Source organism: Pithys albifrons, chromosome 14 (genome assembly GCF_047495875.1).
Source record: "Pithys albifrons albifrons isolate INPA30051 chromosome 14, PitAlb_v1, whole genome shotgun sequence".
Classification (NCBI taxonomy): domain Eukaryota; kingdom Metazoa; phylum Chordata; class Aves; order Passeriformes; family Thamnophilidae; genus Pithys; species Pithys albifrons.
The window spans coordinates 9,533,697-9,553,161 of record NC_092471.1 but is presented as its reverse complement, the minus strand read 5'-3'; the positions used below and the strand labels follow the sequence as shown (position 1 = coordinate 9,553,161).

General features: G+C 41.7%; 1 protein-coding gene across 3 annotated transcripts in view; it reads left to right on the top strand.

The window, feature by feature from the left end:
* The window catches only part of KIAA1210 (KIAA1210 ortholog), a 56,292-nt gene that overhangs the window by 7,310 nt on the left and 29,517 nt on the right, over positions 1-19,465 (top strand). The window contains exon 1 of one of the 3 annotated variants that reach the window (XM_071569813.1): positions 6,372-6,440. The exons of 1 other annotated variant lie outside the window; for it this stretch is intronic. Coding sequence is in view for 1 of the 2 variants with exons in the window: in XM_071569811.1 (XP_071425912.1) it covers positions 8,029-8,090 (62 nt within the window). In the remaining variant the exon portion in view is untranslated. Of the gene's footprint in view, positions 1-6,371; positions 6,441-7,929; positions 8,091-19,465 lie in introns of those variants that run through there. One more of the 3 variants, XM_071569811.1, reaches the window with a different exon arrangement.

The window sequence follows — 19,465 nt, the reverse complement described above, 5'->3', positions numbered from 1 at the left end:
CATTTTGGTAGAAGTGGTGTCACATTTGCCTGGTGCTTGGGACTCTTCAGACATAAGGTTTTTGCTGGTTTTGTAATTGATTCTGGTCAAAATAAAAGCTTGACCATATTATCACTAATATAATTTTAACTGGTGACCAGTGGTAATTCTGCAGCATTCAATGATATTTCCTTTGATGGTTATGACTAACATCCTATTATATTTAGCAATTATATGTGAATTCATGATGAGAAAGCTTTGCACAAACTAAGGAAAATATCCAGGACTCTTATTAGCATTTAGCATTTGTACTTGGTTGCATTTGCTTTTGTGAATTATTAAATCTCATCTGTGGTGAGAAAATATTTCCAATGTTGATTTTGTGTAATGAGGAAAGCAGTGCAAATCCATGTTGTAACTCAGCTCATCGATCTTTAGTGAGTTTTAAAGACTCTCAGGTCTCATACACACTATGTATAAACAGTCCTCAGTAGAAGGAGGACTGGCTTAGTATTGCCATGACCAAAGGGAGCTGTCTGAGCGCAGAACAAGCAGGGCTAATCCTTAGGCTTTACACTAACTTATCTCCAGACAATAAACTGAGTCCCTTGAGGACTCAATTAGTACCATGCCAGGCAGTATCAGTTATATGAGTCTCTGTGTTATGTCCAAAAGAGCTGTTTCGTGAGAGGATCTGAGTTTGTGTTCTTGGGTAGGTGCTGATAAAACCTGTAGAAGGGGTAGGTGACTTTTCAGCTACATGGTCCATGGTGTCAGCTGCGCCTCTTTCTGTTTGGATCTGCACTATTGTTGGTGCTTCATTGTATGAAAACTACCTGGATGGAGGGATCCACTCAGTAGCAAGGATTCAATGCCTGAAGCTGGTACCAGTGGATCTCAAGTATGTTCTGTGTAACGGCTAGCAATTGGGGCTGGAGAGGTGAGCCTGAGTGGAAAGCTGTAGATATCCCCTAAACTCCATGGTAAAGCAGAAAAATACTAAAACAATGGACTTAAATTTGTCATGGCTCTGAACTGCAGCTTTTTTGAATACCACTGATCCTGGGGCAATAGACAGACCCATCAGCTTAATGTGTATGCCAAGCTCTGTGGTTTGGAAGGACCAAGGAGACATCCAGTTTAAGCGTGTGATTATGTGACTTAGTGACGGTTTATTCAACAGTTTTAGGTAAAATTCTTCTACAATTAGCTTATTTCCTGCCTCTGGATATTTATTAGATATTTTCCCTTCCTATTATGGTGGGAACAGCTCCAGCATATTTAAGAGACAATTGAGAGTACACTGGGATACTTAAAGATTGCCAGAACTTGAATCTGAGTAACATGTTAGGCTGCTGTGTAAGGACTCTGCTGTGCTATGGGTCTGTTCTGGTGAAACTGACTCTGTATGAGGTATGTTTTATTATGTGATGATTTTAAAATTCTGGACATGCTGGGCCAAATCAAGTACCACAGTCACTGATTTCTGATTTAACTCAGAATTTTGATGTCACTGCTTCTGTAAGAGTTCCCACGGCTGAAGGCTGCCTAGTGAACTTATTGTGGTTATTAATAGGATGCCTATTCTTGTAGGGTCTTTCTGGCTGTGCTTATTGAGCAAGGGAGGATGGGGAAAGGCACTAAAATGCAGTTCCAGGCACCAGGATTTTTCGAGTTCAGTTGCAGTTTATGGATTCTGGAATACCCACTGAATAACTCATCCTCAGTTCTCCCCACGATATCTGCAGTATGGAGTAATATATTCTGTGCAGAGGGACACAGGTCTGCTATCTCACAGATAACAAGTGGCAAGAATAAATTTATTATTTCTCAGTATTTTCCCTTATTTGCAGCTTGTAGAATGAACCAAGTGCTGCATTTGTGCTCTTACACAGAGGAAAGGTAACAAAGAAAACCCATTGCCTACTAATTTGAGTTAAATGCCAAGAGTATGCAGTTTTGACTTTTATTTTTCTGTTTGCTTCCCCTTGGAGCAATAAAGCCTACAGGCAGGACATTCGGGGACTTCACTGCCCTTCTCTGAAGGTTAATGGTCACCTTATCTTCAGCCTTGTGTTTGCAGGCACTGGAGCCAGACAGCCTTTTCCCCAGAGCTGCGCTTCCGTGATTTCCCATATTATTGCTTCAGCTGACAGCACCGAGATGGTATCAGAGATGACCTTCACTGCTGAATTTTTATTTCAGTTGCAGCTGAAATTCAGGATGTTGATGGTTTTAGGAATATTATTCCAGATGTGTGAGCTCCTGATTCTCCCCTTGCTTATATCTGTACAAACAAATCAGAAGTAATTCTGCTGAAGAGGTGTGCCTACTTTAGTGCAAAACTAATATACACGGGAAGTCATTAAACTTGATTGCTGTTCACAGCACAGGCATTAGTGACAATGTCAGTCTGATCTGACTCCAAGGGAGCTTGGCAAGACTGTTGGAAGGACGTGAACTGGATCTATCCCTAGAGGGGAGTTTGGGAAGAATGGGGCGTAGAAAACTCAATTCATTATTCACATCATCTCAGGATATTTGTTTAGACTCAGTAACCTCTGATGTTCGACATCTAGACTAGGCACTGGTCCATGTGCCTCTAGCTACATACTGTGTTCTCACATTTCTTTCCAGATGGTCTTGTATATTGGTGCCTGCCTGGACACCAAGAAGGAAAAGTTGTGTTGTTGGAACTTAATATTTTTTAACATGGTATTTTCTTAAGTCAGAATGTGCAGAAATAGAGCTCCTTTGTTCAACTTCTGAACTACTCCCCCTTAGACAAAAGAACCACAGTTTCCTAGTATATAAAATATTGACCATGCTAGTATTTTCACAGGAAATACCAGCTCTTCCACTGTGTCAAAAATAATCTGCTTTTCATTCAGATTCTTTAAAATCTTAGACTTTAGATTTAGGATCTTGGATGAAAAAAAAGCAGAGACGTGAGAGGCAGCACATCCTGGCTATAGTGTCTGTATACAGGGATGCTGTTGCTCCTCTATTAATAGATTACGTATTTATATGCAAATAAATCCTTGCAGATTTGTAAAATGTCAAACAAACAATTCTATCTCTGGATCTGTATTACTTGCTTGTCAATTGGTATTTTCTGTCACTGAAGTCTGAGGTTACATCTCTGATCCTGTTGCAAGTCTAGAGGAAATTACCTTTTGAATGACACATGGCCTGACCTTCATCTCCAGATAATACAGGAAGAGTTCACATTTGGTTGTGGGGACACAAAGGATGGATTTAGAATACCAGTGTTTTTTGGCTGTGTTTTAGAATTCAGTAATGCACTGGATATCCCATACTGAAGTTTATCTTTGCTCCTTCCTCAGAGGTGAAGACAGTGTGTTTGTGATAAGCTGTAAGAAGCAATTCAGACTCAGAATTACTAAACACTGGAATCAAAGAGATTATATGTATCACTGCTTTCTTTGCCATATTCTTGTTATTGAAGGAGGCTGCAGGAAGTCCTCTAATAGGAAACAACAGCAACAAAAATCCCCCAAATCCCACACATTGTACATGATGTGCAAAAATAGACATAATTAGAGGAACATATAGTAATTAGACTCCAGAGTATTATGGCAAATTCTTCTGGCTTATATGCACAAATAAAAAGCTGTTAATAGTGCATAGTTGGAGGCCTCTGACTATACTCTCTACTTTTAGTTTCAGAAATAGGCTTTGACCCTCATTTTCCTCCTAATATTAATCACAGATGGATGTTTAAACTCTGCAAGGCAGAAATCCTCTTATCTCCACTTCTTTGTTGTCTGCAGAGTACTGTGTTTTACTGTAACCCTGTTTGTTTAAAGCTCTGATACTGCAGCTTTTGACAAAGGTGCATATTCAGTTATTTCTTTAGAACTTGAAGGGCTTTCTCAGAAAATTTCTAAGCCAGGCAGATTTTCCAGCCTGGGAATCTCACTTGTAAGAAAACTGAATCCATTTCTGCTTCAGGAAAGTGTGTCCTGAGAGTCACATTTATGCTGGCACACAGCTGCAAAGTGTTGGGGGTATAAATGCAACATGCATGTAAGAAATACACAAAACTTACCAGAGGAATGCAGTAAAATGCGACTTTGTTACATTGACTAAGAAAGAAGAAAGTAGACTGGACTTTGGTAGATCTTGATGGCTAAGAATGGGAGACCAAAGTCTGCATTTTTAACAAGAATTCAGTTCAGAGACACTAAAATATACAGGAAATTAGTTTGCTGTGGGATTTTTATTCCTACCTCTAAATTTTAGTGAAAAATTCACATAAAACTTTTGGCCCCTTCTGAAAATAATTTTGAAAAATTTAAACCAAACATCCATGTTTAAACACAGTTTGTGAATCATGGGAGTTCCTAACTGTTGGACATCTGGTCCATCCCTACTGCTGTGCACTGTGTCTGTGTCCTGACGGACAAGGAAATTCAGCTTTGCATGGACAATTTGCGAAGTGTGAAGTGTTTGCAGTCTGGGAGTTGGAGAGGCAAGGACAGGGTTAGCCCTTAGAGACTCAGTTGAAAGGGGCTACAGGAAAAGCAGTAGCTCTGTCAGACATGGAACATGCTTAGAATTGCTGCTTGTGTGTGTAGTTCCTGACACCTCTGCTGTCAGGCTGCTGGTATGTACCCTATGTATTTATAATATATATATATATTTGACTTTGCTCCATTGGATTAGCAGTTGTTGTTGTTTACTTACGTAGGAGGCTTTTTTTGCAATACACAGGTGACAGTGCCTGTGAAACGAATACCTTGCTGATTTTAGGAGTTATATTTTGGTGCAAGCATTTCTCAGTGATTGGGTTCCTGGCCTTGCTCAGACTTGCCTTCCTTGTTCCCTTTGGAGAAATTAAGAAACTGGTTGGGAAGTTTACCAGGCACTTGGATCTTTGCTGCTGCCGCCTCATCGCTGCGGTACCACTGTGGGAAGGCAGCTTCCCACCAGCACTGCTTGTTCTCCCAGAAGATGAAGCGAGGTGGATTTGGATGTGCAGTGATCACAGGCAAGTGGTGTGATGTTGGTCTGCTGGGGGAAAGCAGTGACTGTGAATTTTAAGAAGTAAATGGGGAAGGCCATAATTTTCAAATGGAAGTTGGCTTAGACTGGTCTATTTGAATCAAACCAAGCTACAAACTTTAGAGGAAATCCAGATCTGGTTCAGCTTCCAGGTGTTTAAACTTGCTGTCTTCCCTATCTTTAAAGAACCACCTTTACTTTGCCAAAGTCTGTATTTGTGGTTATTTGGTGTTCACTAACTTTCCAAGCTGAAAACAGCTTTAATTAATTAACTGGCAGTAGAGCAGCCCATTCACTTTAGCACATAAATGAAGAGTTAATGTCAGTGCAGCAAAGTTTGGCTCTCTGACACAGGGTACAACACATAACTACCTACTTGCACTGATTTTCCTGTGGATAAGGAGCCACAATGTTTATCAACATCTGAGATTTCAGATCTGTACCCAAAAAGCTCAGTGTGTAGGCATTTGGAGCTGTGTTAGTGATAGAGAAGCAGAGCAGTGAATAATAAATCTAGCATGAAGTGGCTTGGAGAGTGATATGAAGACAGAGAGTCAGAAAGGATTAAATCCTGAGGTGGGGTAATTATTTTTAATGATTGTTTACTGTGTGTGCTTCTTGGAAAGTAAGGGGGTTTTGAGATGGTGCAATGTGTTGCTAAACTGCCTGTTGCTGGGAACAGGACTGTGTTTGACCTAAATAGAACTCAACAGATGAAGATTTGCATGTTCAGCTAAGTCCCTTCAAGACACAAGAGCATGAAGGAAAAAAGAATAACGAAAGGAAGCATATTTTGAAGGCAAACCTTCTGAGGAGGTTTGGAGACAGGGAATCTGTCTCATGTTAGCAAAAACTTGGATCTTTTGAAGCTTGTGTGTTGTCTCCTACATGAGATAAAGTGATGAAATTCTTCCAAAGTCATCAAGATTGTACCCTACCACTGTCTTTAGGGACTGTGCCTTCCCACTGGAAGGCCATTTGATCTTTCTAGCTTTTAAATCCAAATGGGAATTTCTCATGAGGTGTCCTTCATTTCTTACAGTACTACAAATGTTTCTGTTGGCAGCATTTCCTGAACTAAATGCCAGGCAGATTTCAGATGCAATCCTGCTTCCAAGATTTTGTCCATGAAGCCAGTCAGAAGGTTTCTCCAGTAATCTCAAGGAATTCCTTCCTGGTAGTTGTTACCCAATAACTGAAGCCTTGATTTTGGTTTTTGTTTTTTTTTCCTGTGGGCTTTCTCTGGTGGGTGGAGATTAATGCTCTCTAGTGAGCCTTTTTCTGCTGGGATTAGGAGTTCAGTGTGATGTCATCATGACGAATGCAGTAATTCAGGACAACAGTGAGACTTTTTTGGGGTAAAACTTCACCTAGTGTTACTGTATTTTTGCTTCTTTTCTTTTCCCAAGAGTCACAAAGTGTATCTGCTTGAGGTAAGGTTTAATTTGCACTTCTTGTCTGGACGGCATTGAAGTTGGCTGCTTGGAGAGGATTTTGCTTTCCTGCTAAGTGGGAAACTAGACTAGAATATGATTTGTTTCCTGTTTGTGATGGCCCTTGCACTTACTGTCATCTATTATTTCTGTCATGGCTTTATGTTGTGTAGAGGGCTTAACAGAAAATAGAGAAATGGAGTTGTCTGTTCATAGATTTCAAAGTTCTGCACTGTAGAAAAGTGCTGTAGCTGAGTCACTTATGTGACTCCTCACCAGAGGTCTATTTCTCAAACTTCTTGTCTCTCTTACAGGAAAGGTATTAAAATAACATACTTTCTTTCCTAGTATTCCAGAAGAACTGTTCCACCTTAGATCTGGTCTTGCTGCTCAGTGCCTTTAAGAGGAACTCATATAGAAATACTTAATAATAGTGCCTCTTACTGGCTTGCCAGACCCAAGTACTCAAGTATTATGTACTAACTGAGAAATACAAATAAATGTGGTTTTCTTCTGGTCTTCTAGGGATCACTGTAAATCTTTCCTTTGCTATTATGAGAGTTATGAACTTCCTACTTTCAAATATACGTGCATTTTTTAAATCAGCCGCTGAGATTCTTAGCAAGACATGCGAGTCCAAGAACAGGCTAACGCTGTGTCACTGGCTGCTGCTGCTCCCTCCTTTTGTGCAAGCAGCACAAACAATGTCTTGCCTCATGTCTTTGCTTTTACCTCAACAGAGGCTATTAACAACCATGATGGAAATTAATTTCCATATGAATTTAGTGCAATGTAAGTCAGAAATGTGTAGAGCTCTGTTGTCCCCAGGGCTTGGGTCACCCCGTGAATGAAGCTGCTTGAGGTTTATGTTCCCCAGCATTTTCCTCCTTCCACACCCAGTGGGGGCCTCCGTAGTTGTGACAGTAACAACTGTTAGTGTATTGACAGAGGTCATCACCAGGCAGTAATTTTGTCATATAGGTCTGATGACTAATTTAAACTCTAGAGCTTTTTGCCTGACCTTGCAACATGCCCCCCCCCCCCGTTAATGTGAAGAATAGGTTGTTACAATAAATTGTTAGAATAGATTATGATTTACAGTGAATTGGGATAATGCCTATTTTGGAAGGTCCTGTACACCCCTTATGTGCTGGAGAATAACTACAGGTTTTAGTGGTTATTTCAAAGACGTTGCAAGTATTTTCTGTAGCTTTTCTCTGTCTAAAAAATAATAATAACAATTAATCTCCTCAGGGCTTCTTCACATCCTAATTACAACCAAGCCTCTCATTAGTCCCACAGGGAGACAGAATCAAATGCCATATGGTATTTTACACTTAGGATGCTGTGCGTACCAAGAGCTGGAAGGAGACAGGAAAAGGGGGAGTTAACAATTCATAACCATTTATGGAGCAGGCACAGCCCTCCTTGGACCCAGTTCAGCAGAGTCTGAGGGCCTCAGATCAGGAACTTTATCTGGCCAGTAATTGCCTCGGCGTGCTGCTCTCTCGTGCGCGTGTGGGCAAGTGGGGAGCGGGACACGGGGCTGCAGAACCTTTGTGTGCATCCACACCCAGCGATGAATTAAATGCACACACGCCTCCTGGGGAGCACCATGGCTGGATTCTACGGGTGCCTGAAAAGTAAAAAGTAAGTGCCATGCTGAGCCCTCCCCTCCACCTTTCCAAAGTGAGCTGAGTCCAGTAAGTACTTCGAAAACCTGTCTTTGTTGTATTGCAGCTGCAGCACTAAGCAAAGTGCTTATGCCTTGGGACTGAAATACCCTTCTGAGTAAAAATGTGCAAGAAATCTGTCCTGGCTAATATATAGTGTGGTGAAAATTGCTCATGTTTTTTTCTTTCAGAGGTATAAACATGAAATATTGAGAAAGGAATTAAGAACCTTTTCCTGTTTAATAATAGCAAAAGGAAAAATGTCCTCTTCCTCAGTGATTAGCTATATTGTTTATATATTAACACATAAAAATGAGAAATACAGAAATGTACATTGGCTTTTAGAAAACATTCAGCTAGAAGTCTGCAGTAAATGCTCCTTAAGAAATTGATATGCTCAGTTTTTCTATAAGCAATCTGAGGTTTGTTTCTGTAATTGCTCCCTGTTGAGAGATTCGATTGTATTTAAAAGAAATATTTTTTGTTGCTTCACCGACATATTTTGTTGGAGTAGATTATAAAGGGAGAAGAGAGTGAGACAATACATGTTAGTATTTGTATGTTAAACCACCATGAAGATGCATTCTGTTTTTCCTTTGACATTCTCTCTGCTAAGGAATGGAACAAAGTTTACTGCTGGCAGACCCGAGCAGTGGTTTGATCATGTTTTGCACCAGCAGACTGCAGAGGGCTCTAGTCTTGCACCCATTGTGGGATTGCAGACAAGGAACATGCACAGTGGAAGGCAAGTGAAGCTGTGTCTTGAGGCTTAAGATGTGAAGGCTGATAGTTGAATGTGTGGGTAAGTCCTGGTTAGCAGAGGGCAAAACAGTTCATAAGTGGTGATTGGTGCTTTTTCCTTTTCCCTCACTTAGAGGTTGTATCCCTCACACTTAGTTTGTCTCATGTTACTTTGGTGGAAATGCACATTTTGAAAAGCACACAACTCTACTGGATTTCAGTTAGCATCTCCATCCCATATTGACTTTTTTCCTTCTTTTAAATTTGTCACAGAGAATTAATATTTGAAATATAAGTTTGCTTTAGATAAAGGGAGAGTATGTCCCCAGTACTGGCAAAAGGGCTAAGAGTCCTGACAAAGATAAGTGGATTGGCACTTGAATTGACAAAAAAAAATCTGTTTACATAGTTTGATTTATGATAAGGTTTCTTCTTCCCCAAAATGGCCCAGCATCTAATGCATTTAAAATAAAATTGGAAGTCTGAGAGAGGCTATAAAGTCTGGGCAGAAGAAGTTTTTTATATGTGGTATACCATTTCTTGTTTCCTGGTGGATTTCCACCTGATTTATGAGGAACAGAGGGTTTTTTCTTCTATAGATTCTTCTTTCTTGATACTCTTCTGTTAGGTCCATCTACACTTGATAGACAGATTATATTCCTCAGCTTGTTATTACAGCCCAAAGATGTGTTCCCAAGTGAATTAGTGCAACTATTAATACTTTGCAGTCTTTACAAATTTTATATGCTGCTTTGGCTGTGGTTATTGGCAGTTAAATTGAGTCCAAGACACCAGTTGCAGTAGTAGTGATGTTTTTATCCTGAGATTAATTTTGGATGAAATTTGTTTGGAGCTTGACTTGAAGTGTTTGTCTTTCTGGACAAATGCATCATTGGAATGGCTTCCCCAAACTCTCATGTGGTCATTTGACCTGTAGGAGTTAGTTTGCTTTCTGAACGAAAGCTCTTTTGAAATGAAATGACTTTTATGTTTTAAGCAATTGGCTTGGGCACTGGTGGGAATTTGGCCAAAGTGGCACAGAGCTCTGTGCAGGCCACGAAACCTGCCATGGACACTGGCAGGAAAAGGTTCCCTCCAGGGCTTTGAGCTGCTGAGCCCAAAGCACCTGGGCTGTTTTAAAAGCAACTTCAGGTAGGGCTCTCCTGTGCTGCTGTCACGTTTACCTTCCTCACATTTTACAAAAGGAGGCAAAGGCTCTGCCTTGGTACATTGCAATAATGTGTGGCTGAATCTGACCCTTATGCAGAGAGTCTTGTACATGTGCTTTGGTAACATTCTTTTATGCCATTAAAAGAAGGTCCAAAGCCTAACCCAGGTAATTCTTCATCACAGCTCCAGTCTTGGCTGCTATGCCACTGAAGTGAAACTTGTAGATTGCTTTCATGTTTCTCTTTAACCAGCTGAATAATCTCAAATTTTTCTTCTGGTAAGTTTATAGCTTATCACCCTTGTTGCAAAGTGTTGTTTTTTCTTGGTCCAAGTATGGTGTTGCGAAAAAATTAGATCTGGACAGATAGCATGGAGTATTCTAAAACTTGTGAAGGAATCTTTTTATATGTTCCTCAGTTTTTGGTACTAGCCAAGTATGTTGTTACAAGCAGAAAATGTGGTTGCTTGAATAGCAAGGTTCACTGATGGTCAACACAAACTGCCAATTTCCAAAGTCAAATATAGTGTGCTAGAAGCTAAATAAAGTGTTTTACTGAAGGCTGTGTGTGCCAGCTCAGAACTGGCTTGTATAGCAGACTATAAGAAAATGTATGTAACTGGTCTGCATTTAATGTGGTCACCCAGGACTTCATAGTGCCTTCCATAAATAATCCCAGAATTATGGACATTTCAGTTTGAATGTCTTCTGCTATGCGAAGCTCTGCACTTCCAGTGGGGTATTGTGTTCTTTTACTGTAGTTAAAAATTGTCAAAAAATGCTGATGTGCACTTTTATCCTGCAAAGAAGTTTATCATTTGGGTAAAGCAATTTGATCAAGGAATGCATCAGCAGAATTTGGAATGTATTTTTAGATTGTTTGAGATGAAAGTAATTACAAATGTAAAATTATATGACCATGAAATTCAGTAAAATGTATTTCCTGGGTTAGGTGCTGTTGCTGTAGTTTGTGTTGTTGCCTGTTCAGATGAGTGTCAGGAATAGATTTGGATGTTTGCTGGCTTTATTTCACAGATGGTACAGCGCTGTCCACCTGACTGATAACCAACTAAGCTGTCTGTTCACTGACTCCTGCACCTTCACCCCAAGCCCTCTGTTGGAGAGGCTCACAGAGGACACTGGAAGCAGTGCCAGAAATCCCTTTGTCCTTGGGGCTAATTACACTTTTTACAGCTTTTGTACGTGTGTGTGGTCCTTTGATCCTTTTGCTCCCCATGCACCGCCAGCAGCTGCTGTTTTAGCTCGGACACTAGCAAGTGAATTGGAAGTGGTTTAAAGCTCCACCAACTGCTACTGAAGCAGCAACTCGACACGTGGGGAATGGGCCAGTTTAAAACTGTTGGCTCTTCTCTGTCAGCAGCTCATTCTCCTCCTGGGGCCTCTCTTCCTCTCTGGAGACAAGTAATCACCACTGGGGCTGAGTAGTTGTGTGTACTGGCTGCCTGCAGCATATGGTGCTTTGCTCTTTGGCATGGTTTTAGACATGCAGCATCCCTCCAAGACTCAAAGGCTGTTTGAAGCATCCCACAGCATTACCTGAGTTTGTCTTGACTCAGCAGTGGTCCAGGCTCAGTGCCTCTGGCAGCTTCAGAAGGCTGTGCAGCTTTGGAGTCAGTGATTCTTGAGAGCTGTGGCAGAGCTAGTGGTCCTGTGGTGTTCTGGGGGTCTGTCTGTCTGGCTGATGAATTGTGGTGAGGTGAAGTGCTTTCCATGAACACTTTGGTGTTCTGAAATATGTCTGTTTACATGTCTTTATTGTACATCACTTTAACACAAGGTTTCCCAACAAGGCAAGAATCACTTATCAACAGCTTTTCAGTGTTGGGGTTTTTTTGACATAAAAGTATCTCAGTATGATAGGTTGTTTCTGCCCATCAAAGCAAGTTCACCTGTGCAGAGACAATCCTTGGATCCTCACAGAGGTGACAATATTAGGTTTCAAGAAACAACTTTTGTGGAAAGTGGAGAGCTCTCCCAGCTGGGGCCAAGTCAGAGAGGATGAGCTGAGGTGAAAGGACCCGTTGGGCTCACAAATCTCTCAGGGGAATCTTTCAGTACAAAACCTGTGAACATGTTCTGTACTTGGCAACTATACAGTGTTTGGACATTTGTGAGCCTCTTGTCTTCAGCCCACAGGGATCAGTCAGAGCCATGCCTGATATTAAATGTGTGGGGGCTTAAGTCCTATTTTCTTATTCAAGAATGGTATAGAGGGTAAACAAAAGCTGTCAGGAGGTGACAGAGCCGTGGCAGTACAGGCAGTTGGTCACAATGGTGCTATATTAGTAACAAAAAAATCAATTATTTCTCTTTGTTGATTCATTCCATTTGACTCATCTCTGTGCAAGAAGTTCAGTTCTGGCTTAATACACCAGTGAGTCACTCCACATCTCCCTGTCCTCTTCATTCTGTTTGTGCTTCTCTCTGGATGGTGTTTGTTTTAGCAGCCACAGTGATGCAGTGTGTTTGCTGGCTGTAGGCAGAGGAATTCCAAGCAGGCATGGCAGTTTGTTTGGTTTCAGCCCTTTCCCTATCACCAAGGTTCTGAGTATTTGACAGACACACTTGTCAAATGACCTCTACTGCTGCTTGTCCTACGTCACTTGCACTGGAGCAGAAACTTCTTGATTTGGGACAATCTGCTGAATGTGATTCTTATTCTTCTGCATCATTTGACTGTCAGGTTTTTTGTCTACATTATTTTGCCAGACAGAGCCATGAAAACATCTTGTCATAACTTTGCCTTGTATACAGATTGGCCTTTGTCTCTTACACAGAAACTTTGACTGCTCAAGGTGTGTAGCTTTGTACCCCCACAGCCAACTGGAGAGATTAATTTATCTTTTCCTCCTTGTCCAGAGGTATAGAGGTTTAATCGCTGTGATGGGAAGGCCTAGAATTGGCTTTAGAAGCTGAAATTTGATGATATGTGGGACAAAAATGTAGTAGGTCTGAGCTGTACTTCCTGTAGATAACCTGTCTGAGCTGGTGTGGGACAGCTAGAACTGATTACCAGCCAGACTTGGGAAAACCTGGGATAAATCTGTCCATGGGGAAACAAGAAAAAGCCAGCAACACAATTCCAAGGTTGATTTCCACTCCATACCCTTCAGTTTCTCCTGGTGATTGCTGCTGTAAGAAAACAGTTGAGCACAAGGTGCTTTACACTAATGTGGTTCAAGCTTATAGTTCTGCATTAAATATGTTACAGTCTCAAGGCTGGGTAAAACTATTATGGATTAAGGAGTTTTAAAAAGTATTTTGGATATAGCAAATACTAACAGTAGACTCTCTTATTTTATCTGTCTTGTTATTTTATTCATAATTATTTATATCAAGATAGCAGGTGGCCCTCCAAGGCTTCATTGTGGGAGTCACTGCATAAACAAACAAGAAAAACTCCCAGTCAGTTGATATCCTGTCTGATTTTGCTTGTACATGCTGTTCATCACTATGTTAAGACTACGGGTTGTGCCAACAGCTCAACATTTCCAACATAATGTATATGAAAAAGCTGAGACCTGGGCCACACACATCATTATTCATCTCTTTAATTATTGTTATACTGGTGTGTGCTGCTGCATTCATGTAAGTGTACAGGTGCCAAGATATTCAGTGGTCCATGGCATCCTGTTCCCATGCTACAGCACATTGGTATCTTTGTGGCTGTTGTAGTTTCGCTGCAGGAATTCAGCCCTACAACAGCCACTCACTCACTCCCCCTGAAGGGATTGGGAGGGAGAATTGGAAGGGTAAAAGTGAGAAAACTCATGGATTGAGACAAAGACAGTTTAATAGGTAAAGCAAAAACTGCACATGCAAACAGATCCAAACAAGGAATTCATTTCCCACTTCTCAAGGGCAGGCAGGTATTCAGCATCCGCAAGACAGCAGGGCTCTATCATGTGTAATAGTGACCTGGGAACACAGACTTCATCATTCTAAATGTTCCCCCTTTTCTCCTTCTCCCCCAGCTTTATATGCTGAACAAGAGGCCATATGGACTGGGATATCCCTTGGGTCAGCTGGGATCAGGTATCCCAGTGAGTCCCTTCTCAGCTCCTTGTGCCCCCCCCAGTCTCCTCACTGGTGGACTGAGGAGCTGAAAAGGCCTTGGCTCTATGTAAGCTGTTCAGTGTTAAGGGAACCATCTGTGAGTTCGCAGAACTGTTTCCAGCACAAATCCAAGCCACAACCCCATACCAGCTGCTATGACGAGAAATATCTCTACCTCAGCCCAGATCAGCAAGCTCTTAGAGGGAATTGTAGCACTCTTAGTCAGGGCAGGAAAACTTGGCTCTGCAGTCAAAGCCTCCTGATCTTGCTTTTTAACCATCTATCCAGAGCTAAGGCGGCATTCCAGCCTCAAAGTCTTGTGGTGGTTGTTTCTTTTGGCCTCTGAGTTTCAAGGATCTGGTGTTAATTAGTGAATTAAATGTTTGACTTTTATTCATGATGAATTCATTTATGCTTTTTCATTCTCAGAAACATGTAACTGTGGGCTTCTGCTGGAGCTTCCAGGTATCACTCACTTAACAACGCAGTTCTGATCCACACAGCAGTTCTGATGCTCTGATTTAGGATGGAGACATCATAGTAATCATCAAGCTCTGTGTGTGTGTGTGAAAATAGAGACCTGACGGGGTGCAGAGGAATTGTTTAGTCATTCACTCTAGCAGTCAAACTGCTTTCCAGCATCTCAGTTTAGTGAAAAGAATGGTTTAGAAGTTGAAATTTCATTGGTTTCCTTCAAATTTCAAATTGTTGTATGACAGTCCTATTGCGTCCTTTCTTGTGGACCTTACAGAATGTCTGTCCCCATCTGATTCCCTCCTTGCTCCTCCTTCATTGCCTACATTTCTCTACCCCATCCTGCAGTCTTTGTTGTCTTTAGTGTCATGTCCTGGGTTTTCCTACTGTCATGTACCATCTTTGTTCCCTGATGCTGCTGTGCCACCACCTTCAAAACACAATCAAATACAGCTTGATACTTCATTGGTGCAAAACAGAATTAACTCAGACAATCTTATTTTAGATGATCCTGTTTTAGAGAGGTATTTGTGTCTGGAATCCCAGAGAAGTAGGATCCCTTTTTAGCAGTTGCTCATACTGAAGTGAAAGGTCAGTAGTTGCCCTTGGGACAGAAATGGCTCAGGAATAACTTTGAGCACATGGATGATCTCTCTTGGCTCCAAGAGTTCTCCATGTGCTTCAAGACCAATTGTACTTCATGAGCTGCCTAATGTGAGGCTCTAGAGAGAGCAGCCAGGAGAGCAGAGCAGGGACAGCAGGAGGTTTCCTTTAGAGTAAAAGAAGGGAGGCCTTCCAACTTCACACACAGCTACAGAAAAACTCCTCTGCAAGCACGGAGGCCACCTGAGGCTTTCCTTGATCAGGAGCCAAGAAAGGGGCTGAGTTACAGAGATACCCACAGGCAGTGGGAACTCAGGGGATTTAGCCAGACAGACACAGTATGTTTCAGCCTAGGAAGGAGCTGGCCTTGGTTTTTTTTTTTTTTGTGTGTGTTTGCACAGGCAATAGATTTTGCCCCAAATAGGTTTAGGGACTTCACATGAAGAGAGATTTCCTGAGCTTCCTGCCAAAGGCAGCTTCTGAGACCACAAAGCCTGTGTTTTATTTGCTCTCTTATAGCAAAAAGATGGCTCACTGCTTTTACGATGTTTTGATCTTCAGAGTGAAAATTTGTAACACAATTCATCCTGGAAATTTCTGTTAGGCTCTTCTTTTTTTCAGTGCACTTTAAATTCTTGGCCATTAAATATCTTTATTATCTCTTTGAAGAGAAGTGTCCTGGGAAGTTTGATCTATCTGAAGATTTTTTTTATTTTTTTCCCAGCCTTAAGCTGCTCTTCAACCCAAAATTGAGGGATAAGTGACCGTTTTGCAAAAACCTTGACAAAAGAAAGCTTTAGACATAGCCTAAAGTTCCATGTTTCCATTCTGGCATTCAGTTCTCTATTGTTTGAGCCTCATTTCCCCTGCAATAGTCAGACAGCTTAATTTGGTAAAAATGCCTCCAGACCCTTTCTTTAACATTTTGTGAGAATAACGTCTTGGAAATCACTGTGACTCAAATACAGGGGCATGGCAGATATGCAGGCTACTCTTGTGAAATGTCATGGTTTTTTTGTTATTTATGTTCTATATAGTGGTGTTGGTATTGTCAGTGGGTATGGATCCAGAATGCTGGTCTCCTGTAGCAGAGGTGTTACTTAGCTCTTCCACAGGCTTGTTAAGTTTTCCAGGTGTTCAGTGTGACCATTTGGATTCCACAGGTAAAGAAAGTCTAGGCTGAGTGATAAATAACTTGGCTTCTTTCAGAAATCTGGTAATTTGTCCTGTTATCCAGTGACAGAGACAGGAAAATCAGCCAATTCACCCAAGTCCCAGCCCAGTAGTCTCTATCTGCTAGAATATGTTGAAAAGACAAGCTCTGTCTCATAGATTTTACTGTCTAAACTAATAATTGTCACCTTTATGGTTTGCAGGTATTGGCAATTTGCGTTCTCCTGTAGAGCATGTTGAAGCCAGCTGATGGCAAACTCCTTTCCTTAGCCACCTTTTGCTGACCCCTGCAAAGCAGCCCATGGACTTCCAGGGCTCTGCACACCACAAGTCAGATCTCAGTCATCTAACTGTATGCTTGAAGGCCATAGATGAAACAAAATTAATTAGGAGTTTGAACAGGGGGTAAAAAGCACACACACAAGCTAGAAAACTCCACCAGATCTTGGGTGGAAGATTACTTTTATTTGTTGAATTTGCCACTTGAAGAGGCAGAGGCAGTAACTGGACTTGTATTCCCATACTTGACTCTCTGACATCTTGACTGTGCTAGCATGAGGCATGTCTGCTGGTCAGTGATAGTGGCTTGACATTTCCTGTTGCTTTGCTCTTGAAACCATTTCCAAATGCAGTAGAGCATTCTGGGCGTAGCTCCCTAAGTGGCAAAGGCAGCCTTGTTTATACATGCTTGTTGATTTTCAAATGCATATTCCCTCTCCTTCCCAACTTCTTCAAATGTATCCCTGTCAAGTGGATCTGAGTGTCTCCTACTGCTGGCAGTGTACTGGCTCCTTAGCACGGCTGCTGGAAGACTCTCCTGTTTCTTTTACTTCTTTTTAGGAAGAGTGGGAGAAGATCCTCCTTCCAGCTGTTTCCTGAAATTTCCCCAGTGTGGTAGTGTGAAGAAAAAGAATTACTACATGGGAAAAACACCAACTTACTCCTATACTAGTGCCAAATGGTGGAATTCAACTGTGTTATTTAATGTACATTCCTCTAAAATGGAGGCAGTCTGGCCCCAAAATCTTGGCTGAACTCTTGCATAGTTTAGATCATGATTGTGTTAGTGCCAGTCTTGTTTTGAACAAAGTTCTGTCACATTTCTTTTCATTGATGCTGACCAGAAAATGCACTGGAAAAACTGTGTGATAAATTATTGCCAGGGATGGGCTGTCCAGAAACATTTTCCTGGGCTTTTGGCAAACAGGTAGATATTTGCTTTACAGTCTGAGCAGATACAAACTTGAAACTGAGATCTTCCACTGACAGCAGCTACATAAGTTCATGCTAATAAGCACAGTGGAATAATTAGGTGTTTGAGGGCAGCTTGAAATGCCCATGTCCAAACCAGGTTAATCTGTCTGGTGTAGGTGCCAAGTGTTCCAAAGCTCTGCTGGGTGGGACTTCAGTTTGGCCACTCAAGCTGAGTACAAACTAACAGCTGCCCTGCTACTGGTACTGCCTCAGGTTTGCAGTAGCACAGGTGTGTCCCCACGTGCAGGGAGACTCTTCTGCAGTGCTACAGCAACAAATGGCATGAGTGCTGGGAGGGAGGGAGCCTGTGGAGATGGGGCAGCGTGCAGGGAACACAGGCATTGACTCTCTCAGTTCCTGGACTGGTAAGAGGGCTTATGAATTTGTCTTATTTACCCTTCCCCCTTCTTATCCTCTTGGCTTCTCACACAATCACAGACTGAGTCTGTGTGACTGTATGAAAGGCATTTCCTCCTCTTGCTTTTTTTTTTTAAAGTGGCTTCAGCCCACCAGCTGCTTTCCATTAGTGTTACACACACACACACTAGGAGGGCAGCACATAACACTTCAAGCATTGCTGAACAGCAGAAATCCTTCAGAATTGCTGTCAGACAGAGGCTTCTCAAAGGAGATTGTAGGTAGAAAGAGTTCAGCACACTAGGACCTGTCTTCTGGTGAGCCTTTGTGGAGAAGCCAAGGTGTGGGGACAGAGGGGGGTGATGGGGTGTTCTCTGAATGCAAAGTGTGAAAGCTGTGAACAGATCTCTCCATGTTAACAGTTATTTGCTCTGGGTATCTCATCAAAGGTAGGACCTGAATGTTTGTTGCTATGGGGAATTAGGACCCCCTGCTTGATTCCAGGAGAGTATTTTATTAAGTATTATCTACATGCCTATCCAGGCTTCCTGATGGATACTGTTGCTGTGCTATTTGTGATCCTTGGAAAAGGACCTTAAACTTACTTAAACTATCCCTCCTTCAATGAAAATTCCAAGAACAATGTTCATTAACTTTGCAAACTCTTCCCCTTGCTGTTATCGGTGGAGGCAGTAGCAAGAATCCTGATGTAAACTGCTATTTGTCCTGTTCTCTTATGCCTGCATAAAGTAGTTATGGGAGGGACCCCATGGGAAATTCAGTCTGGAGGCTGGCAAAAAAACCTGGGAATTTCATCCTAGAAACACTACACTCCTGAACAGCACAATGGGATCAGCTGGGCAAGGTCAGGTCCTGGTTCCTGCTGTCATGTTGATTTCAACAAAGTTGTTTGTGGAATCCCGCACTGTTCAGCACAATCCATGACCGTGGGCCTTGAAGTGCAGCTCACTCATCTCATTGCATGGAGAGCAAAGGGAACTTTGATGGTTGTGTTTCCGATATGCTCAAGGGATGTGAAAATTGAACAGAAATCTTGCTGACTTTGCTATTGCTCTATGTTTGACTCTGAAATCCTGTTCTGTGGAGTTACAGAGGGTAAGCTTTACTTCACTTGTTGGATTAAAAAGTTCATTGATAGTAACTTTGTTGGGTGATCAGAGAGGAAAGACATCAACCACATTTTATCAGAACAAAGTTCTCTAATGTGCTTTAATAAGAGAGAATAAAATTTAACCCGTCAGTCACCTTTTGCTGCAGACTGTAATTTGAATATTAAATCATACTACATTCTGTGTTTTTTTATTTGGTTCGCAGGAGAAATAGAAGGGCTTTCTCTGAGGTCCTGCAGTAGTTTGAAGCATGTTCTGGGGAAAGCTGGCTGCAGGGCTGGGCCTAGAGGACACAAATGAGGGGAGTACATTTCCCTATGCTGATCCAGCTTCTGGGAAAAGTGTGTGTCCTGAAATCTGGAGCATAAGCTTGAT